The sequence below is a fragment of the Arvicanthis niloticus genome, chromosome 16 (assembly GCF_011762505.2).
Source record: "Arvicanthis niloticus isolate mArvNil1 chromosome 16, mArvNil1.pat.X, whole genome shotgun sequence".
NCBI classification, from domain to species: Eukaryota; Metazoa; Chordata; class Mammalia; order Rodentia; family Muridae; genus Arvicanthis; species Arvicanthis niloticus.
The window spans coordinates 60473434-60498809 of record NC_047673.1 but is presented as its reverse complement, the minus strand read 5'-3'; the positions used below and the strand labels follow the sequence as shown (position 1 = coordinate 60498809).

General features: G+C 40.1%; 1 protein-coding gene across 1 annotated transcript; it reads right to left on the bottom strand.

Annotated features, from left to right (window-relative positions):
- Window positions 1-3338: 3338 nt before the first annotated feature.
- Window positions 3339-24989, bottom strand: LOC117721359 (uncharacterized). The gene is made up of 7 exons (XM_076913734.1): window positions 24733-24989; window positions 23968-24082; window positions 23051-23224; window positions 22043-22143; window positions 9870-9912; window positions 3983-4409; window positions 3339-3404 (listed from the first exon to the last, which is right to left on the bottom strand). Exons 1-7 carry the CDS (start codon window positions 24987-24989, stop codon window positions 3349-3351), a joined length of 1173 nt encoding a protein of 390 aa, XP_076769849.1. The 3' UTR covers window positions 3339-3348.
- Between the last annotated feature and the right edge of the window lie 387 nt (window positions 24990-25376).

Sequence of the window (25376 nt, the reverse complement as noted above, 5' to 3'; positions counted from 1 at the left end):
CAGGCTGTGAGTGTTTCCTCTGTATGACTGACAGGCTTTGTGAATATCTTGGGGATGACTGACATACTTGTGGGAGTATTATGTGGATAGTTATGTGGATGGCTGTGGGCATTTAGTATGGATAATTGACAGGCTGTGGGTGTGTCCTTTGGTTGACTGACAAGCTGTGGGCATTTCTTATGGATGAATGGCATGCTATGGGAATTTCCTATGAATGATAGACATGTTGTGGGTGTTTCCTGTTGCTTATTGACACACCATGGGTGTTTCCTCTGGATGATTTTCAGGCTGTGGTTGTGTCATGTGAATGGCTGACAGGCTGTGGGCATGTCCTATGGATTGTTGACAGACTGTGTTTTCTAGGGATGGTTGACAGGCTGTGGTGTTTCCTTCATACAGGTAACAGATCGAGATCATTTTCTGAGAATGATAGATAGTTCGTAGGCATTTCCTATAGATATTTGACTGGCTCCTGAATTTCCATTGGATGATTGACTTGCTGTTGGTGTTTTCTTTGGATAATTGACAGGATGTGTGTGTTTACTATAGGTGATTGAAAGGATGTTGGTGTTTCTTGTGGATTATTGACAGGCTATGTGCATTTCTCATGGATGATTCTCAGGCTTTGTGCAATTCCATTTTTTTCAATGTTGTAAGTCTGTTTTATTTGAGTTAACATGGGGTTATTCCATTCTATTTTTTTTCAAATATTTTATTGGATATTTTATTTGTATTTTAAATGTAATCCTCCTTCTCCCCCCATCCCATCCCCACTCCTCCTGCTTCTATGAGGATATGTCCCCACCCACCCTCCCACTCTCACCTCCCCACCTATGATTTCCCCCTCACTGGGCCATGCAGCCTTCACTGGACCAAGGACTTCCTCACCCACCTATGCCTGACACTGTCATCTTCTCCTACATATAGAGTTGAAGCCATGGGTCCCTCCCTATGTGGTCCCAGGCTGGTGGTTTAGGCCCTGGTAGCTCTGGTTGGTTGGTATTGTTGCTTTCCTCATGGAGCTGAAAAACCCTTTCAGCACCTTCAGTCTTCTCTCTCTCACTCATTCATTGGGAAACCCATGATCCGATCAATGGTTAGCTGTGAGCTTCCACCTCGGTATATTTCAGGCTCTGGCAGACCTCTAAGAAGACAGCTATATAAGGCTCCAGTCAGCATGCACTTCCTGGCATCCACACTAGTGTCTACCTTTGGTGAATGCACAAGGGATGGATACCCAGGTGGAGCAGTCTCTGGACAGCCCCTCCATCAGGTTCTGTCCCACGCTTTGTCTCCATATTTGCTCCCATGAGTATTTTGTTACCCCTTCTAAGAAGAGCCAAAGTACCCACACTTTCGTCTTCCTTGTTCACGAGCTTCATGTGGTCTGTGAATTGTATCTTGGATTATTTCTAGCTTTTGGGCTAATATCCAATTATCAGTGAGTACATTCCATGTGTGTTCTTTTGTGGTTGGATAACCTCACTCAGGATGATATTTTCTAGTTCCAGATGTCCTTCAACAGAGGAAGGAATACAGAAAATTGGTACATTTACACAATGGAATATTACTCAACTATTAAAAACAATGAATTCGAGAAATTCTTGGGTAAATGGCTGTGTGCAATTCCTATGTATGATTGATAGGATGTGGCTCAGCAGGTAAGAGCTCTAGTTTTATTTGTAGAGCATTCAGTTTTGATTGCTAGCTCCCATATGGCAGCTCACAACTGTCTATAACTCCAGTTCCAAAGGATTGAGCACTCAATTTCTAGCACATGGTGCATAGAAAATACACAGTAGCCAAAGACTTCTATATATAAATTAACAAAATTTAAGCATAAACAAAGAAAAAATGCTTGTAATTTCTTTAACTAAATCATATTAAAGTATCCAAAACAGTGCTTTAAAAGAGACAATGGAAAAGTATTGATAAACTAACTGAAGTTGTTTGTTTTGCTTTCCTTATACAAGGCCTAGGAGCTGCTGTCTTAAGTTATGCACATCACATATACCCAGGAGCCTAAGGCAGGAATATAATCCAGTGGCTCAGTGAAACAGAGCCAATGCATGACCTCTCCCCTCTCAGAATGTGTCCCATAAAATACAGGATGTCCATGCTACCTTCCAAAGACCCAAGAAGGCTGGACAGGAAGATGGGCACAAGAAAGGATGTTTGATTCTATGGAATGGTCATGGAAGGCAGATCGATGGAGGGAACTGGGTGGGAAAGGAGATAAAAAGGGAGAAGGGGGTTTTAGGATTCAGTGTGGGGAGAGGCAGGAGCCATGATGATGAATGGAAATCTGTCACTGATGGGGTGGTAAGGGAGGGCACAACTTCAGGAAGAGACAGAGAGCTGGGAGAGGGGAGGCACACAAGAATCAATGTGAGTGTGCTTAGCTGTGACTCACAGCACTGGGGATATGGAGCCTGGGGAGGCTGCCTTTTCTGGCTAGGCAGGAACCCCAGTGAAGCAATAGTGACACCAACCCACTCACAAAACTTTCAACCCAACAGTTTTCCTGTCTACAAGCAATTCAGGAACAAGGGATGGAGTGGAGACTGAGGGAACAGCCAACCAACAACCAGCTCAACTGGAGACCCATCCCATGGACAAATATCAGTCCACAGCACTGTTAATCATACACCCTTATGCTTGCAGACAGGAGTCTAGCACATGCTGTCCTATGAGAGGATCCACCCAGCAGCTGACTTAGACAGATGTAGACACCACAGCTTAATATTGGATGGACCTTGGAGACTCTTATGGAAGAATATGAAGGATGGTAGTCCCTAAAGGGTAAGAAACTCCATACGAAGAACAACAGAATCAACTAACATAGATTCTGTGGGCTCTCAGAGACTGAACAACCAACCAAAGAACACACACAGGCTAGCGCTAAACCTCCATGCACATAAGTAACATATGTGCAGCTTGGTCTTCCTATGGGACCCAAACAACTGGAGCAGAGACTATCTCAAAGCTGTTGCATGTATGTGGGGTATCTTCTGGCTGGACTGCTTTTTCTGGACTCAGTGGGAATGGAAGCACCTAGCCCCACATAGACTTTATGTTCCAGTGTGGGGAGATAACCAGGTGGGCACCACCCACTCAAAGGACACAAGAAAGGTAATAAGGGGGAAGGATTGAGGGAGAGGCTGACTGGGAGGGGGCAGTACACAAAATGTAAAGTAAATAGGAAAAAATACAAATAAATGAAAAATTTATTCCAGAAAACATCACGTGGCACAAATGAGACTCCAACACAACAATAAATTTTTATTTTAGTCTATTATCAAATGAAACATTTTACTTTAAAATTTATATATATCACAAAATTCTTTCTTACACTGTGGGTCTTGACCCCTTCTTAAGGCTGTACTGGTCAGCTGCAGCAGCAACTAGGAGAAAAGCAAGAATTATCAATAGTATCATCAGCACATCATTGGCGGTATTGTCAGGGTCAGCATCAGCAGCATCAGTGCCATTATCATCAGGATCAATGCAATGAGAAACAGTGAGAAGGTGGAGGCTGGTTTTGTTAATTTTATTCTCAGATGTGGCTTCTTTTGGAATGTTTGTTTCTAGGCCGAAGCTATCTTCCCAAGTCAGAGTTCAGAAGAACAGAGATAGATAGACAATAATGTGGAACAGAAAGATTTCTATGCTTGGCCATTCAGAAAACACAAGATGGAAAACACTGGGAGTGAAAAAATTTTCCTCATTTCAGAATGAGAGACAACCATGTACCAACCAACTTTACTTGGTCAGTTGTGTTGGTCTCAGCTGGTTGTGTTACACTATGTGAAGTATGTGCAATAAGTAGAGAAAAGGAAACATTTTTTGGTTCTAGGTAACACTTAAATATCCCTATATTAACATGAAACATATTAATTATGATTATTAGTACCAAGGAGATCTAGATTTCTATCTAAAATAAAGTTTGTCTATTTTAAGCAACTGCTGTGGTCTAACTTACCTGGTTCATCTGTTTTGTTAGTTGGAGGTCCATGGCCATTTTCTTCATGCCACACTTGTTGAAATGGATTTCGCATCCATGTCACCACCGCTAAGAGGAAGATCAGAAACCATGGGCTGGTGTTACTAATAATCAAGGGCATTAGCAGCAGCAGCAGCATCCTTGGTGCCAGAAGAACATCTGGAGCTCTGACAACGGTCCTGCAATGGTCAGAGTGAGCGATTGACTCTGAAGCATGGAAAAAAACCTCAGCCTCCTGACTAGGGGCCAGCTTGTCATCTAGGTCACGAACAAGAGTGGATTCTTCATCAGCAGAGGTGAAAAATGTTGTATCAATGGCATCGGGAGCCCCACTGTCAGCAGCAGTGGTGGAAGGAACTGGATCAATGGCAGCCGGAGCCTCACGTCCAGAATTTCTATGATCCTGCTGCATGTGAAGGAAAATATCTGGTTTAATATCTTCAACTGACAAAGAAAATTGGCAATGCTACTTTTGATTTAAAATTTCACTGATTTTATTCATTTTATCATCTGTCTGCTAATGTCAGAATCTTGATTTATAGTCCCCAAAATGTTTCTGTATTCAGACCAAGTTTATCACTAAGTGCACTCACTGATATTCAGTAACCTCTGCTTCCTTTTTGCGTGAGTAAAAGGCTCAGAGTCTCTGTAATTCTTTCATGGGGACCTGCTTAGGTTTATGTTTCCTTTCTTCTGCTCTTTGCTACCTGACACCGTCACTCTCTGTAAAATGGAAAGATATAAAAACAAATGGAAAAATGTATCCTCTCCTGTCTTTGTGACCTGAATTTTGAATTCCAGCCAGATTAAGAGACAGGGACAGTGAGGTGCTTTGAGAACAAAATGAATCTCTCTCCTGCACTACATTAACCCTTCCCAATGAATGGCCTTTCACGGTTGCCTATTAGGTACCTGGGATGTCAGAACAGTGGAGGTGAATTTTGAAATGTATGAACAAAGCATGCCACTCTCCATAGCAGAGGGGAAATGCTGAGTTCCATATATGGATTCTGTATATGCTTTCCAAAACCTCCCTGATCAACCCTATGTTAAAGTGACTTTTATTCACTAGGTGTAATTGTAATCTCCAAGGCTGGCTCCATCTGAGTGCTAACCAGGGTCTGGTCCTGGAAGCTTCCAGCCTCTGTGAACTTAGCGTAGGCCTAGAATACTTACTGCTGAGTAAGCACACCATTATTTCTAGTTCTTTCCATCTCTGACTGACTGGTTCAACTCAGGTGTTCTGACTCCAGGCTCCTCTCCATGCTGACTCAGTCTGGATTCTCTCTTGGCCTCTGATGTTTTGCTCTGTTCGGCCTCAAACTAAGTAGCAATGTTTTCTTCTCTGATTCATTCTGCCTTGACCTGTGTCTTGCTCTCTCTTCAATATGTCTTTCTAAAACTCTCCTGGTAAATAAGCCTCCTCTTCCTCCTCTTCCTCCTTCTCCCTCTCCTTCTCTTCCTTTTTCTTCTCTCTCTTTGTCTCTCTCTTTGTCTCTCTGTTTCTGTGTCTCTCTCTGTCTCTCTGTCTGTGCTCTACCCCACAAGTCGCTTCCCTTTTCTTTTTCTTCTTGAGACAGTTGGGCATAGCCTGTTCTATCAAATCTTTCTCTGGTTCATCACTTTCTCTGCCATGTAATTAGAAATCACTTTCAGACAAGGTGCTTCATTGCACAAACCACCTTTACCTTGGTTGATTAGTATGAAAGGTGTTTACTAAGGAAGTGTCTGTATTCTGTCTAGAGGGATTAAAGTTCTGTGCAAAGGCTGAGCCACACAGTAACTAAAAATGAGTTTATTGAGTGAACAACACAATCTCGGGGTGCACAGCATGATCAAATATCTGCAAAACCATGACTGTTGTTACACCTAGAGGATGTATACAATGACCTGATCCAGCATCTCTGTGGCGACTTGAATGACAACAGCCCCATAGGCTCATGTAATGCTTGCTCTCCAGATGGCTGAACTATTTTGGAAAGGATTAGGAGTTGTGGCCTTTTTTAGGATATGTGTCTCTGGGATGGGCTTTAAGATTTCAGTAGACTGGTGCCATTTCCACAAAGTTCTCTCTTTCCTGTGTAAGTCAAAATGTGGTCTCTCAGCTGCTGCTTCAGCACCATGCCTGTCTGTCTGAACCATGATGGTGAGGTGGGTATCCAGCTGGAACCAGGAGCCCTACTTCAAACACACCCTTTCTTCTAGAAGTTGTCTTTCCCATGGTGTTTTGTTACAGCAATAGAAAGCAACTAACATAACCATTTGCAGTAGGAGTCACATGAACAGAGTCTGAAACACTCATTCCAAGTTGTGAAGTCATGTTACCCAGTGGATTTGGTCACAAAACAAGTGATCAAATTCCATAATACTAGCTTAGGTAGGATGCCCACAACACACATTGATTTACCAGATAAATTTAGGAAATGTGAGTGTAGAAAATGAACTTGCTGCTGCATGGCAAATGGGAAGCCTCATCGACTTTTATAAGATAACAAACAAGGTCTCCACATATTTGTTATTCCTTACATCTCTGTGAAACTCATAACTTGGCAGCTGACTTTTGCCTTTCAGTACCAGGTCTGAGGATGTTATATGCTACTTACATGAAACCCTCACCCTCCAAAACATACTCTGCATCATCCAACAATATAACACAGAGAAGATTCAACAAAATCAGTTAAGAAGCACTGTTGATCAAAGAAGAAGAATGAGGAAGCATACATTTTACATGTGTGCTCAAACTGTTCCAATGGATCATGTGAGAATTTAAGTTCATTGGATTCATTGAGAAAGCTGGGCTTGAACACAGCAAAGCATGTGGTCTTTTTCAGACACAGACATCTTTTCAGATGCCATGTGTTACCTGACTTATTACTTCCTCCTCATTGCATAAATATGCTTGAGATAGTTATAAAAGAAGAACAAAGAGCCATATGATGCAAGTTAAACTTCCAGGACATTTGCCACATGGAACAACAAAATACTGAAGATAAATGAGAAGACCCAGAAGAGATTTTCCTGAATTGTTAGTCACACAACAGGAGTGTATTAACAGCATTTATTTACCAGTATACATAAACTCATGATTCAAAATATTCTTTACTGTGGGGGATTGTGTACATGTGTGCATGTTATTCTGCTTGTTTGTGCTCTCTCTCTCTCTCTCTCTCTCTCTCTCTCTCTCTCTCTCTCTCTCTCTCTGGCTCTCTGGCTCTCTCTTCCTCTTTCTGTGTAGACTGAAGGAAAATTTCAGGATCTGCCTCTCTTCTGCCACAGAATTAAAAAGAGGCTTTCATTGTTTCTACTGCTCTGTATGTTCTGATCTGGCTAGCTTGTGAGTTTCAGGGCTGTTTTACTCTCTTGAGCTCCAGTCTGCATTAAGGGTTTCATGGATTGTATGCCTACTACTTTTACTTTTTTGGGGGAATGAAATTCAGGTTATTAGGCTTCCAAGTGCACTAACCCATTGAACCATCTGGTTGGTACATTCTATGTGTATACACATGCTTATGTAAATATATGTGTGTGTATATAATGTACATATATGTGTATACAAGTTGGGGTGTATACATGTGTATACATATACATATATATGCATATGTAAATAGATTCATTTAAAAATAAAATGAGAGAGGGAGAAAGAGGGAAAGAGAAAGAGAGGGAGAGGGAGACATTGGGTGTTGCTAGCTCAGAATGAAAATGAAATGGAGAGTAGTATGAATTTCTCATTGACATGAGAGCTTTTTTTTTTCTCCCAAAGTAGGATGCATCTTTGAAACATGCCTGTGTCATTGTAAACATTGTCTGGCTGTGCCTTTTCATAAAGACTTTTTCGGATATTCTGTTAGCATGTGTTAGAGAACTGATTATCTAGCTCAAATCAATGATTTTTTTTTTAATTTTATACTTATTATACTGCAATTGCCTCATATGCTTCTGGGAAGTCTTGTGTTAGTATTGTTTTATGCAATTTTAACATCAGAAAATAAGTTCTATTTTATTTCAATCACACAATTTATTCCTTTGAAGAACAAAAACTACCTTTACCTGGCATATCTCAATGCTGTAATGATATTGTGGATTGTATTCTAATCATTAACATATAAAAGAAGTTGCTTTTTTTTTCAAGCCAACTGTAAATAATCCATGGTTACCATACTCATCATCACCATGGTTACCATATTCATCATCACCATTACAATGTAAGTTTTATTTCATCATAAAAATCCTCTTTAGGGTAAAATGTGTTTGTATCAGGAATGTTAGGTTCAAAAATTCTAATAACTTTTCACTGAAACAAAGGTGATTGCCAAGTGAATTTCTGCTTATTAAAAGTACCTGAGTTCTACCTCCTTACTCAGTTCTCTCTAGAAAAAAGATTACTCAGGTTATCACATATTGTAGGTAAAATTAATGTGGAAACCAAATAGAACTAGGCTTAGAAGAAACAAACATTTGAGTTTGGTTTCTGATAATGGAAAATTTTAATTTCTCTCTCTCTCTCTCTCTCTCTCTCTCTCTCTCTCTCTCTCTCTCTCTCTCTTTCTCTCTCCTTTAAAGGCCAAAGTGTGGGTGCTCTCCTCCTTCTCAGAAGGAGTAACAAAATATTCATGGGAGTAAATATGGACACAACATGTGAGACAGAAACTGAAGGAGGGGCGGTCCAGAGACTGTTCCACTGTGGGTAATTGTGACTGGAGAAGGCAGGGTTCCTCAGGCCAGGCTATAGGTAGTTGGTGGGAACTCTCTGGGTTCCTCCAGGTTGTGGGTAGTTGTGGCTGGATGCACAGGGTGTCCCTCCACTCCAGCTGTGGGTTGGGTGGCTGGGAACTTTGTGGGTTCCTCCAGGGGGAAGTTAGGCATGGCTCCACAAAATGCACATTATTCCATTTATAAATAAATGCCAATGAAACTGTTAGTGCTATCCACGTCTTGGTACCGGAAAAACGGCTGTATAGAAACACATTGGTACATTGAGCCACATTCAGAAATCATTAAAATACCAATTTTCATTCACACAGCCCCTCACTCAAGGGCTACAGGTTATACAGAAACAGGTTTCCTAACCTCCAGCAGCTCACAGTGATAAAGTATCTTCATACTGAATACGGAAGCATCTAAGTAAAACACTACAATATTTTAAGTGTTTGAATGTGGCACAAAAATAGAAGCGCATATTATTTTAAAATACAAAAAGAAGAACTTAAATGGAACTATATAGTAATTGCATCTCTGCTTCTAGAAATGTGGGCTAATTGGGGAAAGACACTTATTGTTTAACTAGGTGAAGGGCTTTCAACATACCTGTATAAGAATCAAATAGAAAAAGTTCTAATCTCTTCATGAGGCAAATTTGATCAACATATTACAAATTGCTAAATACCCACAATTTCTTCTCAGTCTAAATACAGATGAAAGTGAGAAACCAAGGAGATTCTCTCAGAAATAGGAGCGTCTGAGGGCAGATAAAAATGATGTGCATTTTGCTGAGGGTGAAGGCACTTAGGAGATTCCTGGGTCATTGAAATATCTGGACTTATTAAAAGGTATTCTGGTTTACTATCACAGCCACGGTTTTAAATCACTCTAATGTGTATTTATTTCTGCAAACAATAATTTGTCATACATCTTCTATTATGTGAGAACTATACTCAGTCTTCCGCCAAGTATGCCTTTTAAGTCCATTCTCATATTGGGCCACCATAACCCACAAGGACTGACTGTTTACCTGCAATTTATAAAAAGTTCCACATCGACAATATGGTTTCCTCTGAGCTACCTTTCCAGATAAAACTGGGACAGTTAGACTACTGCTGAATTATGACAAATTTCATAAGAACATTAGATTCAGAAAGAAGCACTTTACCTTGGAAAATGAGGTGTAGCTGACATTGTCCCCTTTTGTAGACCTAGGAATGACAATGGTAGGTTTGTCAGGGAGCCTTAGAATAAAAACATGCAGCCTTCTTTCAATCTTAGTTTTGTGGATGGATCTCTTGTTCATGAATGCAATCCCCAGGCTAACTATCCAGTAAACTTCAGGGGATTCTCTGTCACCACCTCCTGTCTCAGTATAAGTGCCCCAGGATACAGTAGCACATGAGACCATCAGACCTCATGTGGACTTTGGACATTCAAACTCCCATTCTCACACATGCATGGCAAGCATTTTATCCATTGGATCATCTTCCTAGCTTGGATTCTTTTCAGCATTTCATGCTGTATGAGAGAGGTACTCACTAATTTCAACACGGTTTGCTCTGTAAATAATTATTCAGCTCATGATTGTAGAAGAAATAAAGAAGCTGGCATTGTCTTACACAGAGGCAAAGACAGTGTCAAAGGTTATATTTTCTACAGATTAATGTATTGGAAATGCACACATTCTTACCTCACTGCTGTTCTTCTTGTAATTTTCTCACTAGCTTTTAATGAGGGAGGCGAATCTGTCATTAAACAACAGTTGTAGGAAACATGATTATAGTGGGATGAGGCTACTATTTTGTGCCCCTATATGCTGTGACACCATTTATGAAAAGCCTTTAAAGTGAATATCGATTGGTAAGCAATACATATATGGGGAACTCTTCCTTTCCACTTCCTTGTATTGTTAAACTAGGAAGAGAAAATTTTATCAAAAGTTACTACTTATATTAATTGTCGTGCAAGATACCTATGATTCTGAGCACTATCAGACACAAGAAGGGTCAACTTAGCCTGAACTGTTATACCATAGTGAATTGTTAACAGGGTAGCATCTTGTTGCCATGGCTGCTTGTAGTCTCTGCCCTAGGGATGCTGGCAGAACTCTAAGTGAGCATACTCATCTCATACAGAAGTGAAAGGGGCTTCTCCAAGTGTTGACTTGAACTTACTTCACTGAAGAAGATTCATTCCTAGCACAGGGAAGCTCAGTCTATGGTGACTGTCATTGCAACACAGCCAAACACAGGAGACCAAAGACCTTTACAAAGAATTTCCAGCTGCCAGTGTGACAAAGCTCCAGAGAGACCAGTGCGTTATTCTACTCAAGATCTTCTGAGGAAGAGGCTAAAGGCCCTCAGTTCTAGCATTGGTCCCTAGCTCATGTGCAGTACAAAGAAGTTCAGCATCAACTTCCCTTGCCTCCTATGGCAATAGCTACTGGAAAGACCCTCTTGGTAGTTATGCAAACTGAAAATGACTCTAGGGAGAGAAGCATGGAGGAAATGGGCTTGAGAAAGTGGCTCTATGGTAGACCTTATGCTAGGCATGTGTGAGGTCCCTGTCAATCCTCATCACCACAAAGAAAACTCCACTGCTGAAATAATTTAAAAAAAACTCACCCGCATTATAAATAATACTATTTCACCTCATGCTTATGAGAAGAGGGTCCTTTAGACTCCTCTACACTATTCTCTGCCTTGTGCTTTCCAAAGGTAAAGTAGGTGTGAGATGCTGTGGTGACAGCTGCTGAAAGCATGAACTCTGTGGTGTCTCTCCCACAATAAGCATCATATTCAGACTGAATATAAGATGCATCCAAGCTGTATTCTACAAAACGATGTGATTTCTCTCAACTTTCTTTCTACTGTGGCAGTTGTTTCTGCAAATTATGTCTTGTCGCATATAAATCAAGCATCATTATATTTTTGGTAATTAATAGAACTACAGGGAAAAGGTGCTGTCAGAGTAGCCCATATGGAGGCTGCTTGCACAGAATGCTTAGAATGGCAGTTTTCATTCCCCTGCGCTCCCTACAAAACTCAGACATCATTCATTATTTTTAAAAGTTTCTGAGTGAGCCAGTTATTTATTATTTCAAGATATTCACATTAAATGGAAGATTTAATAACCATGAGATAATACATGAATTATCAAATAAGTTGAAACTGAGAAATTCTATGAAGGAAAAAAATCCAGATTGCCCTGATATTTAGTTCTCAAAACATAATGAAAGTCATTGAACACTGTATTTTTGTTGTTTTTAAACATGATCACAATTTATGGACACTGGCCCATATAGTGACATGTAGCCAATAATATGATATATCGATTATAAAAACCTAAATAAAATCCAATTTATAACAAAGTCAAATTGCTGTTATGTGATTCGAGAGGAAACATATTGTGGAATAGGTTAAAAATCTTTTCATTATAAAAACACACTACATGCATCAGTAGTTCATTTTAAATAAACAAAGATCTTTCAGGTGGTATAATTTGAATTGGAAATTTCTTAGAAATAAGTCCTTAATTAAATCTGAATCCTAAAAATGTTTGGAAGCAAATTAAGAAAGGATATAACTACATGCGTATTTGATTTCCTTAGTGACTATTCTAGCAAGAATAAACCTCTTTTATAATAGAATATGTAGAATCAATAGAGTTCTCACTCTTAATCTTACCTGTCTCATACTGGAAAGGTTTTTTCAGGATGGATTTTAGCCGTCCTGGTGATCTTACTGCACTGCGGTGTATTTTAAGAGTGTTATTTTAATATTCAGAAAAAACATCAATCAAACGCTTTGAATTCTATATTGTTTAATTTCCTAATTTATATTACATTAAAAATTATTTTAAAAAATCTAATTTGTTCTTCAAACTATTGATTTTGTTTAGGGACACTTTCCTTACCATTTTTTCTCATTTGAAAGAAGGAGAATTTAGCCCACAAAACTTAGACCAAGAAAACCATACACACACACACACACACACACACACACACACACACACAGACACACACAGAGACACACTCACACATGTAAAGACACTAGTACCACTTAATCCTTTGTTTTAGAGGCTGTACTGACTGATGGTTTTTATCTACAGACTCAGTGTCAGTCTGTGCCCCTGGAGCAGCACATCAGCCTCTCTCATGATACTTTGTTACTTTGTGCATATTTCACTGATGATGGTGTTACCACACTAGAGGTTCGTTTGTGGATTATCAAATAGATTTTTGTTACTGCTAGAACTCTTAAAACACACCATAGATTTTGTAATGTTCAAACTTCTCCATCAGAACTCATGCATGAATGAATCCTGAAACAACAATCTGCCCGTTTCTATGCCAAACAAGCATTTCTATGAACTCAATAAAATAATAAGAGCAAAGAATAATAAAACTTAGTGGACATTTGCAGGTTTCTGTGGAACTGTTTAAAATTCCAAAGAGAAGTTAACATGTGTATTTTGCAAGAAGTCTTTGAACAGTTTTGTGTACTGAAAAATTTTGAATCTTTACTTTTGATATTGGTTTTGGGGATTTGTGGTATTTTCAAACATGGAATCAAAAAGCAATTTAATAATGTTTAGAAAATATTTTGTTGATACACGGCCCAAATAAAGAGGACAATATAGCTGTCCTCTCTTGTGGAAGTCGTTAATCCTAAGGAGCACAGAATTAGCTTGAAATACAACTTTTAATTTTCTACCACACCATTGTCTAACCTAGCTTCCTGGAAAGGAATGGATGGACCTTCACCTCTATGTTCATGGCCATCTCATGTGGAAGACAAAAGCCCCTTTGACAGAGAGTTAAATAATAGTCAGAGTGTCATTTAGCTCTGTATATTCAGATAATGTATTGGGAGTCAAAGGATTCATTACTGTTGAAAACAGATCATGGGAATAGATCATTGATAGTTGGAGCATTCTGGAAGACATGGGTGTCTCTCAACATCTATGGAAGATGCTACACCTGACAAAAAGGTCCTTTACATGTACAGCTGGTGTCAAAAGGAGGAAAGAAATGTGTTGGCATCCTGTAGAAATGACTGATAACTGAGAATCATCCCAAATTATGCAAGCTCTCAGACAAGAAAAGTATCTGAAATGATAACTACAAGTTCACAAATTGAATTCAGTAAGGCTTTGAAAAGCCAAAGAACCTTAGATGGACATCAATGTGCATAGTTAATCCCAGCAGGCTCTTTTTCCAAACTGGCGAGTTGGTTCTTGGAAATGTTCATGTTCATATGAACTACCCTGAGCATGCTAAACATACATTCATAATACTGTAGGACATGTAAGACACAGGTCTCAAAGTACTCCCAACTAGAATTTGCTTCTTATCTTTGAATTTACCTAGTATTAATGTATTATTAAAACTTACCAGGACAAAGGCCTCTGATCTTTAAAAACAATGTCTTCTGAGAATAAAAACAAAATATCTTTTATTACAAGTATAGAAAGACATTACATATAATAATGATCAGACTCATTGTTAGCATCAATTTCTATGAGACCAAGCTAGAGACTATTCTAGAGTAAATATTCATTTGTAGCAAATTACTTGATGTAGAACTATTCTGTTCCCTGTATATTTCAAATCAAAGATGGCAGTAATTTATCAAACATTAATGCCTAAAAATAAATACCCATACACAATTGTAATGATTCTAAATGAACTCTCTCAGACTGATAGAGAGCACAATCCTCACCAGGATAATCAACTGGTACACAAACAACTTCTTGTGATTCTTTCTAACTCTTAACAGAAGTAACATTACCAAAACCATTTTATGAGGCCGCAATCACCCTGATGTGTTAACCAAATTAAGACTCAAGCAAGAAACGGGATTTCAGACAAATTTCCCTGCTACTACAAAGGTTGAGAAGGCCAACCAACACCAGAGACAACGGGATGGCTAATGGCCAGAACAAGAATACAATCAACAAAAGGCAGTGTAATATGCAGATGGAAAATCAAGAAAAGAGAAAGGGAAATACATATGCAAGTATCACCATCAGAAGTCAATAGATAAAAGAGAGACTCTCAGGCACAGTAGGTACAATCGAGGAAATTCATACATCAGTCAAAAATGTGCAATCCAAAGTTTCTAACACAAATCATTCAAGAAACTTGAGACACAAACCATCCAGGAAATTTGGGATACTATGAAAAGACCAAACCTAAGAAAAATGGTAATACAAGGAGAATATTCCCAGATTAAAGGCTCAGAAAGTATCTTCAACAACATCCCAGAAGAAAACTTCCCTAACCTAAAGAGAAATTTGCCTAAAGAAGTTTATAGTACAACCAAGTGATTATTACCTCAGAATATAAAATTCTCCAGCCCTTGCATCTTATAAGGTCACCATGGATTAAGCTGGGCTATAGCAAAAACAGAAACAATGGACAGCCTACGATCTCATGGATACTGAAAAACTCTATGCTCAATGACCACTGGTGAAAAAAGAAAGCAAAGACTCTCTAGAATTCAATGAAAATGAAGGCACAAAGTATTCAAGCTTATGGGACACAATAGAAGCAGTGCACATAGGAAAGTTCATAGCACAATGTCCCTTCAAAAGAAATTGGAGAGATTTCATACTAGCACCTTAACAGCACCTCTTCACTCTGAAGAAAAAACAGAAGCAATCACATTCAAGAGGAGTAGAATGCATGAAATAGTAAAACATAGAAACAAAGAAAACAATACAAAGAATCAAAAAAAAAAAAAAAAAAACCAAGAGCTGCTTAATCAAAACAACTCTGAGATTCCATTTCACACCCCTCAAAAAAACAAAGATCAAAAAGTCAAGTGAAAGCACATGCTGGTAAGGATGTGGAACAAATTGAACAGTCCTCCATCATTGCTGGGAGTGAAAACTTGTACAACCATGTTGGAAATCCCTTCTGTGTTTTCTCAGAAAACTGAAAATAGTTCTACCTCAAGACCCAGCTATGACTCTCCTGGGCATAGACACAAAAGATGTCCCACTATAGCAAGGGATATTTCTTCAACAATGTTCATAGCAGCTTTATTCATAATAGCCAGACACTGGAAACAATGCAAACATAACAGAATATCATTAATGTAAGAGATTGTTGCTTGTTCATGATATAAGTCTTGATTTGTGCTGCTTATGGTTGCTCATTCCCTCAGTCTCTGCTTCATCTCCTGTGCCTGATTTTTTTTTGTAGACAAAATAAATTTTGGGTCTATATCCCCAAATTAGATGTTTCTCAACTGAAGAATATATAAAGAAAATGCTGTACACCTACACAATGGAATACTATTCAGCTATTAAACAAAGACATCCTGAATTCTGCAGGTAAATAGATGGGACTTGATAATATCATTCTGAGCTCCAACAGGACATGTGTGGTATGTACTCATAAGTGCTTATTGTTCAAAAAATACAGATACACTCCAGAGACCCAGAGAAGCTAAACAAGAAGGAAGGCACAAGTGAGGATGCCTGAATCTCACTTAAAAGAGGGAATAAAATAGTCATAAGAGGCAGTTGGAGGGAGTGAACTGGAGAGGAGGGGAGACAGGGAGGGGAATTGGAGGGGTTCAGGATCAGGTATGTGGAGGGAGAAGAGAGATGGCTAGATGGCCATGAAAATGAATGGAAATCTACAACTGACGATGGTGAAGAGGTGGGGGTATCTCTGATGAGACAGAGATCTAAGATAAAGGAGGCACCCAAGAAACAATTGGGATGACCTTAGCTGTGACTCACCACATTGGGGATATGGACCCAAAATTTATTTTGTCTACACAAAACATTCAGGCACAGGAGATGAAGCAGAGACTGAAGGAATGAGCAACCATAAGCAGCACAAATCAAGACCCATATCATGAGCAAGCATCAGTCCATGACATTAATGATATTCTGTTATGTTTGCAGAGTTGTTCTCTGAGTGGCTCCACCCAGTTGCTGACTTGGACAGATATTGATACCCACAGCCAAACAGTGGAGTCAACTTGGAGATTTATATGGAAGAATAGGAGAAACGATTGAGGACCCAAAATGGAATAGCAACTCCGCAGGAAAACCAACAGAGTAAATTAACAAGGACCCTCGAGGCTCTCGGGATATGAACCACCAACCAAAGAACATACACCGGTTGGGCCTAGTCCTTCCGGCACCATGGAGCAAATATGAAGCTTGGTCTTCGTGTGGGTCCTGAAGAAGTGGAGTGAGGGCTATCCCAAAAGCTGAAAAAGCCTTTGATAAAATCAAACACCTCTTCATGTTAAAAGTCTTGAAGACATTGGTGCTAAAATTAAAATCAGAGACTAAACAAGACTGCCCGCCTACATAAGAGACCTCAAAGAATCGACCAAAGAACTCCTACACCAAAGGGGATAAACACCTCCAGCAAAATGGCTGGATAAAATATTAACGCAAAAATATCAGTAGCCCTCCCTTATATAAAAGATAAATGGGACAAGAAAACATTTAGTGAAACAAAACCCTTCACAATAGCCACAGATAATTCAAAATACCTGGATATAACTCTAACCAAGCTACTGAAAGACCTGCCTATCAAAAGCTTCAAGTCTCTGAAAAAGAAATTGAAGAAGACATCTGAAGATGGAAAGATCCCATGCTCATGGATGGACAGGATTAACATGGTGAACATGGCCATCTTACAAAAATCCTTTTCAGAATCAATGCATTTCCCATCAAACTTCCAACACAATTATGTACAGAACTTGATACAGCAATTCTTAGCTTCCTATCAAAAACAAAATGCAGAATAGCTAATAATACCTTAAATAATAAAATAATTTCTGAATGTATCACTATCCCTCATCTCAAATGTACCACAGAGCAATCATGATAAAGACCGCATGGTATTAGTATGGGAACAAACAAGTTGATGCCTGGAATCAAATCAAAGACCCAGACATGAACTCACATACCCACTAACACTTGATTTTGACAAAGAAGGTAAAAGCATACAATAATAAAAAAAGAAAGAAAGAAAACATCTTCAACAAATGGTGCAAGTCTAACTGGATGTCTACATGAGGATGAATGCAAATAGTGTCATAGTTATCACCCTGCACAAAACTCAAGTTCATATGCACCAAAGAGCTCAACATAAACAGGACAGACTAAATTTACTAGAAGAGAAGGTGGGAAATAGCCTGGATACTTTGGTACAGTAGAATATTTCCTAGCAGAACACTCAATGTCTGAGGCTCTAAGATCAACAATTGAAGAAAGGGGACTCATGAAACTGAAAGCCTTCTGCAAGCCAAAGAACACAGTCAATAGGACAAAACGGAAGCCTACATTTTGGGAAAAGATACCCACCAACAGCACACTTGACAGAGAACTAATGTCTAAAATATATAAAGAACCCAAGAAGTTAGGCACTCATTAACTGATTTAAAAATGGGGTAAAGAGCTAAACAGACAATTCTCAATGGAGGAATCCCAGAAGGTCGAAAAACACCTAAATGTGCAAAGTCTTTAGTCATCAGTGTAATGAATGTCAGAAGGACTCAAAGATACCATCTTACACCAGTCACAATGGCTAAAATAGAAAACTCAAGTGACAGCACATGCTGGCAAGCATACTGAGCAAGGGGAACACTCTTTCATTGCTGGTGAGAGAGCACACTTTTACAATCCCTTTTGAAAAGTAATTTGGCAGGTTTTTTTTTTCCTGAAAATTAGGAATAGTTCTACCTCAAGACACAGCTAGTCCACTCCTGGGCATATGCCCTAAAGATGCTCTACCAAACCATCTCAAAGACACTTGCACAACTGTGTTCATAAAACCTTTATTTGTAATAGCCAGAAACAAAAAAACAACCTAGATGGCCTTCAACTGAAAACAATGGATTAAGAAAATGTGATGTCCCCTTCCACCCCTCTCCCGGATCTGAGGCTTGGCACAGATCTCTCCTCCTCCCCCAACCTGGGCTGCTCCTGTGTGAGCACCGGATCCCTCCTGAGACATCCTAGAGGGTCCACTGAACCCAGAGCTGTAGGTAAGAACACCCCCATACTGCCCTATGCCCATAGCTGGGTGCGGGGAGTGCTCAGATTCCAGCAGACACCCAAACCCCACCCCTGCAGAATACCACCTTTCTTCTGCCCCTCTCTCAGATCTGCGGATCTGCGGTCTGGAGCAGACCCCTGCCTGGTCTGCTCCTGTGTGAACACCGGATTCCGAGACATTCTTGAGGGTCCACTGAACCCAGAGGGACAGAGGAATCACTGAACTCAGAGCAACAGACAACATATCCCGAGACATCCTAGAGGAGCCACTGCACTCAGAGCAGTGGATACCTTATCCTTAACAACAAGGAATCCATGAAATTTGCAGATCCATGGATGGGATTTGAAAATATGATCCTGAGTGAGGTTTTCCAAACCCAGAAATACAGGCATGGTGTGCACTCACTTAGAAGTGAGTCCTTTTTTGTCATAAAGTCCAGAATAATCATGCTAAAATCCACAGACCTAAAGAAGGTAAATAGTGAGGGCCTGAAGTAAGATGCTTGAATCTCACTCAGAAGGGAAAATAAAATAGACATCAGGGTCGATTTAGGGAGGGAAATTTGTGGAGGATGGTTAGAGGAACTGAGGTGGGGAACAGGTGTACGGTGAGAGCAGGGAGAAGAGATACCACAGGGGAGGCATTTCTGTGATGAGACAAAGACCAGAGTCCATGGGGGCTCTCAGGAATCTCTATTGGTGAGTCTAGCTGAGTCTACTAGCAGCACGTGATACGGAGCCTTAAGTGGTCATCTCCTCTAGCTAGGAGGGACTTCCAGTGGAAGGAGGAGGAGGATACCCATGCTCTCACAAAAACATCCTACCTACAAGATATTCAGGGATTAAAATGGAACAGAGATGAAGGGAAGACACCCAATAACTGGCCCAACTTGAGACCTACCCTGTGGGAGAGAGCCAGTCTTTGACATCATCAATGATATTGTGCTATGCCTGCAGACAGGAGCCTAGGATAACTCTTCTGAGAGGCTTCATCCAGCAGAGGCTGGAAACAGATGTACACACCCACAGCCAAACATCAGGAGGCATTTGGGGACTCTTTGGAAGAGTTGGGGGGAGGACACTGAACTCAAAGAAGGACAGTGTGATTGAGGGGTCAGGGACACCACAAGAAAACCTAAAGAATCAACAAATGTGGGCCCATGAGGGCACACAGAGATTGAACCACTAATCAAAGTGCATGCATGGGCTACACATAGACCCCCTCCACATATGTAGCAGATATGCAGATTGTTCCTCATGTGGTTTCCCTAAAAACTGAAGTGAGGACTGTTTCACACTCTGTTGCCTGCATTTGGATTCCTTTCTTTGATTTGCCTGTTTGGTCTCAGTGGGAGAGGAGCTAAAATCTGTACTCTTATTTAGGGTAATAGGGCCAGCTACTGTATACTACATTTATATTCACTATAAAAACCTTACCATTTTTGAACCTGACATGCGTTAGTCTTCTCTTCTCAGTTTTTTTCTTACTTGTCCTGAAGTAAAGGTTATAAAGTTATCATTATTGTGCTCTTCATAAGAAAAACATTTAGCTAGTGTTTTAAGTACTTAATATATGATTCCCTACTGTATCTTACTTTAGATGTTTACAAACAATATTTTTTGAAACAGGATCTCACTCTAGCCATGCAGGTCTGAAAACCACTCTATGGACCATGTTGGCTTTAATTCACAGAGATCTGTGTATCTTCCACTTCCCAAGTTCTGGGATGAAATGCATGGGCCAACAGAACTAGACAAACAGTGTTGAGTTCAGTTTTCAGCAATTGACTATGGTCTCTCTCTCTCTCTCTCTCTCTCTCTCTTTCTCTCTCTCTCTCTCTCTCTCTCTCTCTCTCTCTCTCTCTCTCTCACACACACACACACACACACACACTTTGCAAACCATTAAACACAAGATTGGGCAGGCTCAGGGTGGTACAGCTCTTGACTCTTCTGGAAGACTAGGAGGAAGAATTCCAGGCCTGGAGGAGCTAGGAACTCCAGAGGACGACCAACAGAATCAAATAACCAGGACCTTTGGGGGCTCTGTGAGCCTGAACTACCAACCAAAGAACAAACATGGGGTGGGCAGACACCTCCCTGCACGTATGTAGCAGATGTGCAGCTAGGTCTTCATATGGGTCCCAATCAACTGGGATGGGGGCTATTGAAAAGATCTATTGCCTGTATGTAGAATATATCCTAGCTGCTTTGCCTTGTCCATCCTCTGAGAGAGAGAGAGTGCCTACCCTTGCAAAGACTTGAAGTGCCAGGGTGTGGATACATAGGGGGTCTGCTCAGAGGTGAATTGGAAGAGGGTCAGAGAAAGACTGTGGAATGAGGTGACCAGGAGAGGTTCAGTGAGCTAGATGTAACAGAAATGAGAAAAAAATTAAATTAAATTTTTGCAAAAAGGATTAAAGATTTGAAATAGAGTGAGCTATCTCTAGCAAGGCTCATCTTAAAGCACAGAGCTATGTGCTTTAAGATAGAAATAATGGCTCAACAGAAACAGATACAGATGTGTACTAAACAGAAACGTTCAGCATAAACAAGTGTATTTCCTATGGAAAGGGCATATGGCATTGTAAGAACAACCTTTTTCAGACATAAACTTTCACAGAATTCAAAACAAGATTTATAATGCTAAAGTACCAGACTCTGTGGAAAGAAATGAACTAAGTACATCTACTTTGAAAGCTCCATTTGAATGTGGAAGAAAAATGTCTTGAACTGTGGAATCACCAAAGTTACTGGGTACTTGTATAAGGACAGTTTAGAGACCATCTTTCTCCCAGTGAAAGGTAGTTTTCTGCTGAGTTAGACATTTCAAAACTCAAACAGCTCATTAGGAAACACTATTTGTTACCTGGGATTATGTATGATATAATTCTTAAAAATGTCTTATGCTGTCATCTTTGGGGTCCTAGGTTATAAAATTTCAGACATAGAAACAGTGGGCGTTTATCCATGTTAGACCACTTGCCAATGACCCTTATTTCAGTGACAAACACTGTCACAAGCAAAAATACTGCAGTGGAGCAACAATTAATCTAGTTTGTCCTTTGGCTTGGTTGATGGTGCATGAGGTGAACTACTCAACTACATCGAGATCCCGGGAGCATGCTGTTCTTTTGTTGTGGTCAAACAGTCTCTTCTCCAGCTCACACTTCATGTGTGCTAAGCTTTCTAACTACATGCCTCTGAGTTTCTCGCAATCTTCCTATCATTTTAATATTCCCGACTTACAAAATTGTCACCCTCAAGAACAGCACTAAGATTGAAGAAGAGAAGAAACGGTACCTGTTTAACATTGCACGTGCATTTGCATAATATGTTTCTAAAAATTTTACCATTTCAGGTTTATTGTTAAAAGCTGCAAGTTCCACAGGTGTTATGCCAAACTGTAAAGAAAAAAAAAATCACATTTTACAAAACGACTTGTTTCTCAACTGAAAGTTCATCACAGATTTTGTGAACATAAATACACACTGGAAAGAGTCACAAGAGACCATTTATGCTACAACACCTGTCACTTTCTCACACACTGCTGTCTTCTTCCCTTTGACACACCTTTTCCCTGCCCAACATTGTCTATGAACACCACTCCCTTCCAGAACTCTCCCCAAACACTCAATGGCTCCAGTCATCTTAGATCCATGGAGTAGGGCCTCCATTGCCACAGCCCTGAGACAGAGAGTACAGTTTGGTAGGCCCCTGTTGAAGGAGTGTGCTCAAGAGGTGTCTGGAGCAGAGTTTCTCAATCTGTATTTCAAATACATTTGTTTACTAAACTAAGAATTATCTCACAATCTCAACAGCATCTCCTATGGACCAACACCAACACCTTTTAAAAATTAAATAATGCTTTTTGCATAGTTTCTCCAATGATCAAATTTCCTAATTTGCCTGTCACCTCTCTCATTTTCCTGTCTACCCTCATCCCTGAGCAAAACCCACATCAGTACCTTCTTTGCTGCAAGACATTTTAATTTATTTTACAATCATATAACTTGCAATAAATTTCTTTGTATTGTCTGTGTATATATGATGTGCGTGTGTGTGTTCATGTGGTCCTAAATCCTTTATTTTTGAATTTTAAAATCAAGTCCAATTCTGAGACAAAATATGCTGTGCTGTGGTATCTTTTTTTTTTTTAAGTAAGTACCAAAATATATGAAAAACCCTATTTGGAGAAAATAGCATTCCTCTGAAGAGACTCAGTGAGAATGCTTGAGCTTCTGCATGTAGAAAATAGGTCTGAATGTCACTACTAAAAGTGTATTGGGAACGAAGTTGAAAGATCTTTACCCGATTTTTGGCTTCAAAATCTACGTTGTGCTCAAGGAGCATTTTTACAATTGGTATGTTACCCCTGGATACAGCATGGAGGAATGCTGTATTCCCATTGACATCTATCAGGTTTGGGTCAGCATTGTGGCTGAGCAATAAAGAAACACAATCCACATTTTCTTGCTGGGTAGCCTGTGGAGATTGAGCAAAGAAATACATGTTCAATTCAAAAGAGTCAAGAGAGATATTTCTACCATTGCACTTAATAGCTTCCCTTCAATCAAACATAGAGCTTCAGTTATGCATATTATCCCTCTCTTTTGACACAAGGTCTTCTTAAATACCCCAGGCTTGCCTAATTTTATAATCTCCCCACCATATCTCTTTACAAGTGGTAGAATTTAAGGATTCTACCAACACACCTAGATATTCTAAAATTTCAGGTCTGTGCTGGTTGGCTGCGGCAGTGCAGAGATTGGTTAGCTGGTTAGGTTTTGTTCTTTTTGCCAATTTGACATAAGCTTAACACACCTGTAAAGATCCTCACTTGACAAATTGCCTCAAGCAGATGGCCTCTGGCCAACTATGTAGTGTATTTTTCTATTTAGATGGAAGTAGGAAAGCCTAGGGTCTTAGGGGTGGGGCACACCTGGGGAGAAAGACCTCACTTGTTTTAAAACAGCTGAGCAAGCCTTGGTAAAAGCCATGGACAAGCTGCATTCTCCTGTGATCTTGGGATTTAGTTCTTCCCTCTGGTTCCTGATTGGAGCTCCTGCCATGGCTCCCCATGAGAATGAACTGTGCTGTGTAAATGTAAGCCAAATAACCATTTCCTTTCCTGAGTTGGTTTTGGTCAGTGTTTTATCACAGCAACAGAAACCAAAGAAGGACAAACTCTCATCTATTTCATACCAAAACAGATGGCCAATAGCTACCTTGATCAGGGGTGTGCTGCCTTCATCATCCTGGATGTTAATATTGGATGCATTTTCTAGTAATAGTATCACTGCTTCAGGATGGTTGTGGGCACATGCATAGTGCATGGATGTCCTGCAATGGAAAGGACATTTAGGGACATTTCTTAAATGCTAAATAACAGCCCCATCACCTTTAAGTACTACATAGTATGAAGATAATTTCCTTCTGACATAAGGGAATAACCAGAATTTCATTATTTATTTCTGTCTACTCAAATGTTCATTTGCTGTGCTGGGGATATAGTGCATGGCTGTCCCCATTTAAGGGAGGTGTTCTATCACTACCTTCATCCCTGCACAAAGCAGCCTGTCTGACTCCTAGAAGAGTTCCCAGTAAATTGATCTCAGCTTGAATTTAAATCAGGCATCAAGCACCTGATTCTATCACACATGATGTATCAAAACTGCATATAGGCAAAAACGCCTGTGTATGTGTGTGTCTGTTTGTGTGTGTTTCGGTGTGTGTTTCTGTCTTCTAAATTTCAGTGTAAATGTAATAATAAATTGATGTAGTTTCATTAAGGCCTGGGAGCTGCTGTTCCATGGTGTGCAGGTCTCATACGCTTAAGAGCATTAAGCAGGAATACAATGAAAAGGAACCTAAGCATGACTATTAGGATTGAGCCCTGACAGTTGATTTTTCTCCTCGCTTGGCCCTGATTGTCCCTGACAATTCCCACCCCTGTATACCAATTCCCCCTCACCAATTTCAAGCCCCATTACCTGCCCCTCCTATCAGATTCATCCACATGATGTTCACTGGAGTGGATTAATCTCTCCAGTGTATCCAGGTCACCCACAGTGGCTGCTCGTTGCAGTGGACCGACTGGGTCATATCCATTGTGGTACACGACAAATATCTTCTTTTTCTGATGTTTCATGCAACTACAGCCCAGACAAGAACTCCACAGGCGGGTGTACCAGTGTCGCCTTCTGGGCAATTTTGTTGTCTGCCCATTGTAATTGAGGTCTTCCTCCATTATTGAGGCCTAGGGCCCCCCCCCCAGGCCCTCCTTTCCCTCCCTTCTCTACCTTTTAGCTGATTGCTGCCTCCCAAATTCAACTGAAAAAGTTTGTTCAAAAAAAATACCAAATTTTCACTAGTGAAACACAGGTACGTCCTGCCAGTTCAGTGGCTACTGAACTATGCTTCAGCACCTAGCAGTACAGTTGTCCTGGCACCACCTGTGACACGCTGTGAGCACACAATGGTGGCTCTGAGCACACAATGGTTCTATGCTTCTGCTCTAAGAATGCTGGCCTCAGACTGCAATGGCAGTTGACCACCATCCTCGGTGCCTTGGCAAAGCTCTGTCATGTTTGACTGCAGTAGATTTACCTGCATGGCCTGCATTCAAAGGGAATAC